The sequence below is a fragment of the Lemur catta genome, chromosome 2 (genome assembly GCF_020740605.2).
Source record: "Lemur catta isolate mLemCat1 chromosome 2, mLemCat1.pri, whole genome shotgun sequence".
NCBI lineage: Eukaryota > Metazoa > Chordata > Mammalia > Primates > Lemuridae > Lemur > Lemur catta.
Genome location: NC_059129.1, coordinates 67,648,779 through 67,661,094, shown reverse-complemented (window position 1 = coordinate 67,661,094; position 12,316 = coordinate 67,648,779). Strand labels below are relative to the sequence as shown.

The window sequence follows — 12,316 nt, the reverse complement described above, 5'->3', positions numbered from 1 at the left end:
CAAAGGAAAAAGCTCTGAAAATAAATAGATGAGTGCTGATTTATTTAAATGTAGATATAAAATAAAACAATCCTAAAATTATGATTACATGCATTATACAAAAAATTAAAAACAGAAGACATTATGATGAACTGTAACAATATCAATTTTTTGTTTATTTTCCTTAAGAGAAATACAGCAACTGAAATTTAATTGTTTAATTTGAAACAACAAAATAATAATAAAAATAAAGGTATAATGCATTAAAATCATGAAATGAAAAGGGAAAAAATGGGAACTTATAGAAATATTCTAATTTTCTAATCCATCTAGCAAGATATCAGTAGATAATCTCGGAGGTTATTCAGTCAAGGAATAGAAGACTAAGGATATTATTAATATACACATTTAAGAAGATAACTAATAGAGGATCAAACCCAGAAGGATCAAACCTAGAAAATATTGCAAATGACAAGATATCAATCACACCACAAACCAATTTACAAAATAAAGAAATCAAATGCAAGTCATATAGCAAAACTGAAAACAAAAGGATTACATGCACACAGAGATATAACTGTAATTAACATCTATTAAAATACCTCAAATATCAAACTAAAACAAACCCAATTCTATGTTGTTTAAAAGATGTTCATTTTAACAATTTGATTTAAAAAGATTAAAAGAAATAGGATAGAAAAATTACTGCAGAGATGCTAATTAAAACAAGGCTGGAACTATATGTTTGATACATCAATGTATCAAATTCAAGACAGAAAGTGTTAAACGGATATAAAGTAGTTTACATTTAACTTTATGTTAACATGCTAATAGCATTTTCATTAAGAACAGTGCTGCCTGCTATTAATCCAGGTTCCTGAAAGTATTTAAGTATATGAACAAGTGAAAAAATGAGAAGGTATAAATTGGATAGAAAGAAACAAAAGTATTATGGTTTGCAGATGAAATGATCTAGATAAATCTAGAAAATGAAAGGAATTGACCAAAGGAAAACAAAAAACCCTACTAGAAATAAGAAAATAATTCTATATTGTGACCTATTAAAATATCAATATAAGAAATGTATAGATTTCCAATAAAAAGCAAATGTCACTTAGAAAATAAAATGAAGGAAAATATCTTCTTTATAATAGTAATCAAAAAGATAAAATACCTAGTCATAAACTTTTATGAATACATAACAAAAGAAAACTTTAAAATTCTTATGTGTTGAACAAAAATAATTAAATGCTTGCAATTACATAGCATGCTCTTGGGTAGAACGGCTCAGTATTTTAAGAATGGAAATTATTTTTAAATTCATCTAGAAATTTTATGTCATATCATATAAAACAAAAACTATCTTATTTTGCTACACATATATGGAAAACTATAAAAGAAGAGTGATGAGAAAATATATTAAAACAAAGTATTAGAACGTATTCCTGAGTATTAAACACTTTCTTATAGGAAGACTATAACTCATATGTATTAGTTATATGTATATGTAAAAGTACATATAAATATTATATATGTATTTATTTTTATAAATTTATTCTACAAATAGTATTTCTAATCAATGGTGGAAAAAATTACTTCAAAATAGATCAGATAATTCTTTTATGAAATAAAACTATTCCTTTCTAGAAAAGCGTGAGTGAACATTTTTATATTCTTAATATGAGAAAGCTTTTCTAAACATGACACAAGATTGAGAAGCAATTAAGGAAAAAAAAAGATACAGATGCTTGCATAAAAATATAAAATTTGTGAAAGCATAAATTCAAAGACATTCAAACATCTAGAAAAATATTTACATTAGACAAAATCTTATAATTTTAATTTAAGGATAATTTATAGGTCTGTTTTTAAATATGGCAAATTGAGTCCATATGCTTCCCTTTATTTTTTTTCCAAAATCCACTAAAATTATGGTCAAATAAAACAAAGAACATAGGAAAGAAGACAATAGAATTTGGGATGTTGGGAGGCAGACAAATAAGTGGCTGGCTCAGAAGACTAGAAGACCAAGCTATTAATAAATTGGTGACAGAGGGGAAGCCACTGAGCAAGATGAACAGTCAAAAAGCTGAGGAATTAGACTCATCAAGAATTTCTGCTGAACTAAGTGTGAAAAGCAAAGAATTGGGTATCGGCTTATACGAGCATTAAGGCCCTTGGATACCCTCCTTTATCCTGTGTGACCAACCCCCCCGGGACAATACACAAAACCCAGGGATATGGTGCAATACTATAGAGGGGAAATTAAATAAAAAAAACTCCTCAAAAAACAAAGACAACACAGCCTTTTCTACTCTTCTACTCTAAAAATGCTGGTAGCCTGGCCACTCACTGACTGTCACTGACTAGCCCTGGGAAAAAGAATACAAACTCTGGGAGTTGGACGGCCCTTCAACAAATCAGCCACTTCTCTTTCTGATCACATACAGTAAAGTTGGCCACTAGCAAACTTCACTCACAAATGAATACACAGAATTTCAAACTGTACATTTTTGGTGATTTATTTTTCAGCATTAGTGGAGAGTTCTAACTTCACAGAGACTAAAATTAATTAGGGGTTGGGAGGTGGAGAGAGAATACAGAGAAAATAAAGACAGGGGGCATGTTAAACTTTTGAAAAAAAAACCTCCAATACTTAAAATTAATGTCCCCAAGGAAATAGGAGAAAGGTAGAAAAATATTTTTTTTCAGATCTACAATGTCTGAACATTTTTTGAACATTTTTACTTCTCAAGAAGCCTAACCTAAAAATAATATGTATCCCTTAAAATAAGAAGTAAACTAAAAAAAAAAAAAAAGAGAGAGAGAGAGATGAGGATTTTAGGAAACTGAAGATTTCCAATCCAGAATATAGGAATTAAAATCCACAAATTGAAGGTGAAGACAGACCGCAGAAGACACTGTGCAGTGAGCCTGTCAGGGTTGATTATTAGGGGTGTTGTCCCTGTTCTTTGGCTCCTTCCTTGGAAAAATCACAAGCAGGCTGGGTGTGGCAGAGTGATGACAGACACTTAGCACTTCCACACAAGGAGCTTTTATTTTGCAGGTTTTTCAACATAGTAAGCAAAAGTACATTTCCTGAGGGAAAATGGGTCTATCTCCATGAGTGGAGAAGACCCTAGGGTTTTACCACACTTCTACTTTTATGTCTACATCTTATGATATGCTAAACGGTAGGCATAATAGTCATTATTTTCCTGGGAAAAGAGTGGATAGTTCTTAGAGCTAAGGGCCCTCCCCAATTTTATTGTTATAGGGTAAATTCCAGGGGTTGCTATGAAATTTGTAAACTGTCATAGCACTGTTGGGTGTCATTTTTGCTACGCTAATGTATGTTAATGGAGAAAAGGTTACCTTTCAATGAGCTCCTACTTTCTGTGCATGCTACTGGCCAGGAAATGTCCCTAACCTCAAGTTCTTGCTGTTTCAGGTTTGGTTCTATATACTCATTGGCCTTCTCATTTTTGCCCCCCTCCTCTTTTCCTGTGGTTAGTGTTGCCAACCTGCACCTGTCCCTAACAAGCCTATGAATCTATCCAGGAGAGATATCTCTAAGGAAAATAAATAATAAGGCTGACAGAAAATCCAATGTATTTTAAATATTGAATAACATTGGGGAGTAATTATGGTTTGCATACTTACAATAACTACACAAAATTAAAAAAATGGTGATTACTGTTTAGAGAACAATGGTTCAGAAAAAGTGAATGTATACTATCTGTTTCAGCTGTAAACATTATTGATAAAGTCATAATCACATTAAATTAATAGAAATTTAAGAAAAAATTGACATAATCATATTGGAAGATTGAAAAAAGGGGTTGGAATGTGTGTGTGTGCTTGTGTTTGTGTGTGAGTATTTTGAGATGGGAAGTAGTGTAAGAAATTTAAATGTTTATTTTCCATAGATGAAGCCAATGGATAATGTCTAATTTTTAAAAAAATAATAAATATGAAGCATATTATTTGGAAATATTGAGATAAATGAAAGAAGATAAGCAGTTAAATATTTCAAAATATTTTTGTATATGCAGCATGATGAGTTGAAAATGGTAGATCAAGAGATACCTGTATTTATTTCAAGAATATTTACATATTATTTGAAAAAAATAAAAATTAAAAATAAATCATAAGATTAAAACATGGAAATAGGTTTAAAACCAAAAGTGCATTTCAAAGAAATTGGACAAATACTAGGGCATCAGAAGTCAGACCTTTCTAAGAACATCCCAATAAACTTCCAACCAATGACCATTATAAGGTAACATATTGCTGGGTTGGTTTTACAGGGTACAGGGGAGAGATGAAGGGGGCTAGAGTGTGTCATGCAAAAAAAAAAGTATTAATATCTTATTTTCTTTTGAACTAATTATAAAATCAGGATTAAAAATATAAACAACTCTTATGTATCTGTAAAAATGAAAAATAAAAATTGTCTTAAAAATTTTTAAAAAAGAACAAATAGTGTAGAAATATTGCCCCAAACAGGTATCTATTAAGAAACAAAAAGATACATGGCCAGTAACTGTATAAAGAGATACGTGCAGTTATTTATAAATTAAACAAATGAAAATCATTGTAAAAAAGATAGATTTTTTTCATTCAGGTTGGTAAATATTAAAACATTCGGTGATATTCAGATCTCTCCAGGGTTTGGGAATCCCAGCATTCTTAAAAATCAGAAATGGGACTGTCGGACAGCTGCATACATCCTGATCACGGTGATCGGTTCGGGAGTGTGGATGTGGTTGACGGTCTGGTGAGGCTCATCCCAGGACTTGGCTGAGCAGTAGGAGGGGACAATTGTGCTTTCTGCTGGACCTGGAGCTATGAGGATCTCAGCCTGAGGATTCTGGGGGTCACATGATGTAGAAAAAATCCGCCGAAGAGGGAGGGGCAAGATGGTGGAGGAGAAAAACCACCAGCCAGAGTGTCTCTGCAAGAAAGACAGATTTTAGAAGAAGGTAAAAAAAAAATAAATAAATAAACAGGCAGACAAACACAAATAAATGGGATGAGGGTCAGAAGGAAGGGTGCCTGAAACTACAGAAGACTCCAAGAGAAGAAGTTCCGGAGGAACTGGAAGGAGAAAGGCCCCGAGAGGCTTGGAGACCAGTGACAAGCATAGGTGGAACAGTTAAATTTCCCCTCCCTTGCACCTGGGACTGCGGGTGGGCTCCTGAGCTGCTAGAGAGATCCGCTAACCCCAGCCCAGAGACAACTGCTGCCAGTGAGCGGTGGGCCTCTTGTGGACAGGGCAACTGCAAAATTGTTAAGTCCTCCTGAGACCCAGACCTCCTGCTCTTGTTTGATGGGCCTGGTTTATTCTGAGCTGTCTCTCTATTTCCTTTTCTGTCTATTCTGAACCTACTAACTTTTTCCTCTAGCTGGGAGGATTCCTGCCCAGGATCACAGCCTGAGCTGGGCACACGGTCTTCCTGTGGAAGAAGGGCTGCCCCTCAGACACACTGATCTGCCCCTGAAGGCACATACACACTCAGTAGGCTTGTTCACAAATATCCCTTCTGTGCCCTGGGGCAATGCAATCGAGACCTGGGTGCACGGGATCTGGTATGTAGGCCTGTCCTCTGGGCCCTGGAGATCAATCACTGACCCTGCCAGGGAGAGGAGTGCTGGTCTCAAGTCACCCATGGGGTGCCCAAGCTGGATGGATGTCTCTCCACCTTGGGATTTGTCCTGCTCTCCTGGAGTCACCGGGCAAGTGGCACCTAGGAGGGCTGGCGGGTAGGGAGCTCACAGTCTGAGTACCCCTCAGTCTGCTGTAGGGCGCCAAAAGGAAAGGTCCCATTCCCTGAGGATGCTTCTAGGTGGTGACTAAATTGTGTCTCTCAGCAGCTGTGGGTAGGGAAGGGTAAGGGGAGAATGAAGCAATATGGCACCTGCCAATTGGCTCAGGTCTGTGGGTCAGGAGGTGCCCTGAGGGAGATGGGAGTCTGGTGCCCTGTCAAACTACCATTTGATCCAGCAATCCAATTACTAGGCATCTACCCAAAAGAACAAAAGATATTCTGTAAAAAAGACATCTGCACTAGAATGTTTTTAGCAGCACAATTCACAATTGCAAAGATGTGGAAACAACCCAAGTGCCCATCAGTACATGAGTGGATTAATAAAATGTGGTATATGTATACCATGGAGTACTACTCAGCTACAAGAAACAATAGTGATCTAGCACCTCTTGTATTTTCCTGGATAGAGCTGGAACCCATTCTACTAAGTGAAGTATTCCAAGAATGGAAAAACAAGCACCACATTTACTCACCATGAAATTGGTATTAACTGATCAACACTTAAGTGCATATTTAGTAACAACATTCACTGGGTGTTGGGCAGATGGGAGGGGGGAGGGGAAGGGGATGGGTATATATACACATAATGGGTACAGTGCACACTGTCTGGGGGATGGACATGCTTGAAGCTCTGACTCTGGTGGGGCAAGGGCAATATATGTAACCTAAACGTTTGTATCCCTGTAACATGCTGTAATAAAAAAATAAATCAGAAATGAAAATGTAAGTTGCTACAGCCTTCCTAGTGTGGACTTTGATAAGAACTATTAAAATTAAAAACTTATTTCCTTTTGATTAAGGCCAATCCAGCATGGAATGCTTCTGAGGCCTTCATTTTAGGGTAGTTTTCTGAGATCCATCAACATGACATCACCTGAATAGAGTGCAAAAAACCTTCAACACCAATTCCTAGCACTCAGACATGACACAAAGTTGTAACATGCTTATGTGTGTGTTTGTGTGTACGTGTGTGTTTACATGAGTATCAAGATTAAGCTGTTTTAAAAACAATCTAAATAGTCTCAAAACATTTTCCAACTTGGATGTAAACTTGAGTACATGTACTTCTAAAGAGTGAGACTGTTTTGACATTCTCTTTGGATTGTAATAACCATTTTGTTTAAGTTACTATACAAAAATTAACAGCTTAGGGATTATTTTTATTATTTATTTTTTCCCTGGGCAAAAACTTCGCTATGGCAACCACAAAGTACACATAGCCAGATAGCTTGCAAAGAGTAGGGCACATCAAGAGTGGGCAAGACCAAAGGGAAAATTAAAGCTTCCAATTTAACCTCCTGTAACTACAATTTCGAGGACAGCTTTGAATCCCTAACAATACGGTTAATATCAGATTACAGAAAGAGTGAGTTAGAAACATGTTTTATGTGCACTTTTCCACAAACACTGAAATCAGTGGAAGAAATTGCACCTACAACTAGGGTTAAAAGACTGAAACCAAAATATCTTCATAAACCTTTGACCATAAGTATCTGTTTTTGTGCTCCTGTTTACTTCATGTTTTACTTATTCTAATTTACTGACACTTATTTTTTTTTTTTGTTTAGACATGTCTACATTTTTACCTAATTAGCAAACTTAAAGCTAAACACGTGGGCATTTTTGTTTATAACTCAGGAGATTTAGCTATTATCATTAGACCAACAAAATTAAATTTTCCTTAGTTATCAAAAATCATACAAACATAGATCATTTAGGTTTTTTGGTGGGTTTATAGTTTTATAACCTTTGTGTGAAACCCTGACAACTTAAGAACATAAAATGGCCAGTAAAACCCAGGCAAAAAATGTATGCTAATAATTTGAAAAAATTTTTTTCTTACTTATCAATAATCCCTTTTTTTCTTTTTAACAACCCAGCTTATTTACCAAAGATGACTAAATTCACATGAACTGGAAAAGCATTTGGGTTTGCTTAATTAACTTGTGAATGCTCCCTTATTTCTAGGCCAGTCTGGAACCATGTAGGAATAAACATATAATATATGTACATACACAAAACATATCTAAATATATACACTCTCATGCACACACACACACAGCTCCAGTAGTTTTTACCTCAGAACTCTAGTCATGAGATATTAATAGTAATACAAACTCACCAGTTTACAAAGGACAGCTAGATCCAAATTTTCTTCTGACAAAACTGGAACTTGTTAACATGGCTAAACTTTAGTTGCCCCGATAGGTAACACCTGTGAAGCAAAGTTTCGGGTAAAGCAGTTTTTCTGGTTGTTTGATTTTAAAAAAGCCTCTTTTACTCTTTTATTCCCTTCAGCTTAAAAATGAGTTTTCAATGTTTACATTTTAGCTAGAGCTGGCTGCAAGATCTCCAAGTAGCCTTCAATTAGTAATGTCATAAACATTGAGTTTATCTCAACATCATAGAAAAAGTTAGTAGGTTCAGAGTAGGCAGAAAAGGAAATAGAGAGACAGCTCAGAATAAATCAGGCCCATCAAACAAGAGCAGCAGGTCTGGGTCTCAGGAGGACTTAACAATTCCGCACAAGGAGAAGCTCAGAGTCAGGGGCTCAAGGGGGCCGTACTGGTACCTGATGCTGAGTTCAGGCTACTTCTTTGGGAGGTCCCGAGGCTTCTCTGAGCCTCACATCTGGGCACCATCTTGTCAACAGAAAAGACCTAAACTCTGTAAAATAATTTAAAGAGGTTTATTCTGAGCTGAATAACAGTTACTTGCCCAGTAAAAAGTACATTTAATTCTTTTCTGTAAAATAGACATACAACTGAGAATTTTACAGAGGAAGAAACCAGGGCACACAGAGACTTATTTACCAAGTAAATTAGAGAAGAATTAAGACCAAGATTCTCCACCGTCAGTGCTTTGAATACATCAAAGCATCCACTATACTTACCACCATTAACAATTTCACTGATTCTTGGCAAATTGGATTAAATGGCTAAGTTTTTCACAAGTACACGAAGAAAAATTTGAACTAATTGACTTTTACCATTTGTACTGCCTTCAAACACTTGCCATCTTACAGAGTTATGTGTGTAATGACTTAGGTTCAGTAGGTTAATTTTTATTAATAATAACAATCAAAGTGATTTGACATTGCTCTTCTTAACTCATTGACATGTTTATATGATTATGTTAAGTGCCCTTTGGATACTTGGTAAAGAACTTGAAAATCACAATACTTCACTTTGGACCTAACATTATCACTATGATTTAGATTTATGGTTTTTTCCACCTCATGCTTTTGTTTTCAATTTATGCATGTATATACAATATCAAAAGAAATGCATATTGTTATATTATATAATGTATAATTATATTAAAATGACATTTCATAATCCACATCACATAAGCTAATGCCTAGAGAAAAGACCCAAGAATACTTGTTCAACATATAATAATTTAATAAATAAATGAGGTACTGAAATGATGTGTATGTGTCTGTGTATGTAATGAAGAAAGAAGATAAAAACCCATGTCTCTCTAACTCCAGAAAAATATTTTTACTTTGTTGATAGATAACCTGGCTCTCAATATTAAACCTGAAAATATTTCAAATACATTAACAAAAATGCAGACTATCTTTCACAATTATCTTCAGTTATAGAAAACTATTAATATATCAAAAATTACTAGAAAAATATATTGAATAAATAGAAATTACTGTGGGAATTGATTTTGTATGTATGCTATTAAAGCAAAGTTGCACCAAAATTTGCAAATTTATTAAAATCTATACTAACAAAATTAAAATGATTCATGAATTGCAATCATGTGTTCAAGTATACAGATATTTAAAAACTCAAAATATTATAGCTCTTATAATCTAAGGAATACTTGGCATTGACTTTCAGCTACATTTTAGATAAATTGGATTGAGTGACAAATTGAGTTTGAATTATCTATTATATATATAACATATGTATATACACATACATACCCTGTCATTTAGCTTAGGCAGAGTTCATGATGTTATCGTAGCTGACATAACAGTGAAGTGGCAGAACATGTATTTGAGTCTAGATGTATTTGGCACCAAAATTATTTTCACTCATCATTCTGCACAATAAGCAAAATCAAGTTTTGCCAAGAATAGACACTTTCTATGAGAATATTTTAAAAACGCACCGTCTTCATTAAATAATTCTTCCTGTGCATTTAAATAAATTTGTGACTTAAATATTTAAACATATCAAAGTAATAGATATGGCTAATTGGGTTTTTCCTTTTTTGTGTGTTTCAGACGCAGCTGTTCCCTTGGTTATATTGGCACATGCTGTATTGTCAATCTTGAATATTGCTTAGGAAACCAGAGTACATCAGTGCATGCCCTCTGCCTGGCCTATTTGCACAATTGTAACTGTAGCTATCTGCAAAGACATGAAAGAAACATCTGTGAAATCGAAATTGAAGATTGTAAATCTGTGCCCTGCAAAAATGAAGCAACCAATATACATTTAAGTGGATATTTTTTCTGCAAGTGTGTCCCAGGATTTACAGGCAAGTTTTTCCTGAGAAATTAAATTCTCTACTGGATAATGTTGTTAATATATTTATTTGACGTATCTCAAATGTGCCTAATGATTGGTATTGTAGCCTGCTTTCTCATTTGGTGAAGTAAAAAATGCCTTCAGTTGAATAATAGGATTGCTCCTTTGGGCAATTTAATCTCTGACTACACAACATTGCTTATGTAAATGAGGCTAATAAGGCCAAGCTGAACCATTGGGAATATGATGGTATATGTCAAAGGTCTGAAGAGAAAAACAGGCAGCCATAACCTCCCAATAATTTTGCCTAAACAGCTTCAGTACTGCACTTCAACCTCCTGTTTGGCTGCATAAGCACAGTGAGTGCCTTTTTTTTTTTTTTTTTTTAGTATAAGAATAAACCTTTGACTTTAGTATTGTCTAGGTCAGTTTGATACCTGACATTAATAAGATTTTAAAAAATACAGTCACAAACATACTTTATCCTGTGTAAAGCCATAGAGGAAAAGATTCACAGTGTAGTGTAAAACTGCTTTCAACACTTAATGTTAGAAATTAAGCATTCAAATTTATTTTACTTTAGATTTTATGCTTGGTCTTACATTGACATGATTTTTCATAATAATTTCAAAACTTCATTATTATCATTGTCTTATATAATAAAAAACAGGATAGTGGCTGTACAAGTAGAAAATAATATTGTCACTTATAAATCACACCTAAATTTAAATAAAATAACTTTTAAAAGTTTTATCTAGTTTGATATTCCATTTTATTAAGCAGACCCAATTCTGAAAGTTATTTGGATTTTCATCTTAAAATGAAAAATATTTTTCCTATTTGGCATTTAATGTAATATGCTGGAAGTTTTGGAGGCAATTTAAAAAGATAAGTTCCAAAAATAGAAATGGTGGTATCATTGGAATAAATGTATGGCCACATAGATTAGCTTTTTAAAGGAAGAAATACATTTGAGTGCAAAAATTTTGGTAAGCTTGCTAAAATGTTGGTACCATTACTTCACATTCAAATATGTTCTAAGTAAAAATAAAATAGCATAAAATACGCCAGCATTTTTAAAATAAGTGTCTTAGAAAATATATTTATATAACTATTTTAATAAGAGAATATCTTCCAAAATCAGTAAATACATAGTTAACTAGCAATTATACATAAAATAAAATAAAGCTGTGGTCCCCAACCTTTTTGGCACCAACAACCAGTTTCATGGAAGACAATTTTTCCATGGACTGGGGTGGGAGATGGTTTTGGGATGATTCAAGGGCGTTACATTTATTGTGCAGTCAAACCTCTCTGATAATCTGTATTTGCAGCCACTCCCCAGCGCAAGTATCATGGCCTCAGCTCCGCCTCAGATCATCAGGCATTAGATTCTCATAAGATGTGCACAACCTAGATCTCTCACATGTGAAGTTAATAGTAGGGTTCACGCTCCTTTGAGAATCTAAAGCCGAGGCTTATCTGACAGGAGGTGGAGCCTATGTGGTGATGCGAGCAATGGGGAGCAGCTGTAAATACAGACGAAGCTTTGCTCCCTCTCCTGCTGCTCACCTCCTGCTGTGTGGCCCCAGACCTAAGAGGCTACGGACCAATACTGGTCCACAGCCCAGGGGTTGGGGACCTCAGGAATAAAGAATGAATTTAACTCTTAATAATACCATTACTAATAAAAAATAGCACTTGATATTTGATGCATAATCTATTTGCATGGATATATGCATATGTGTATTTGTGCACATAATCAATGAAGAGTCTATCATGTTATATATCAATTGTATATTAGTTGACATTATATGATTATTAATATGTATTACATATACACTATTCATATAGTTATACCACATATATACATAATACCATTGGTATATACTATAAAATTGATATGACCCATTCCCCCAGCTGCAGATAAAAAATAGGATTATTTTTCTTTTACTTTCCACATTAAACCCAGCATAAGCCTCCCGAGCCCATGTTATGATCAAGGCCTCTGTCTTC

The 12,316-nt window shown here is 34.4% G+C and overlaps 1 protein-coding gene across 1 annotated transcript in view; it reads left to right on the top strand.

Moving 5' to 3' along the window:
- Positions 1-12,316, top strand: part of EYS (eyes shut homolog) — a 1,451,515-nt gene that overhangs the window by 148,589 nt on the left and 1,290,610 nt on the right. Inside the window, 1 exon segment of the mRNA XM_045543805.1 lies at positions 10,056-10,310. Coding sequence (XP_045399761.1) covers positions 10,056-10,310 — 255 coding nt within the window.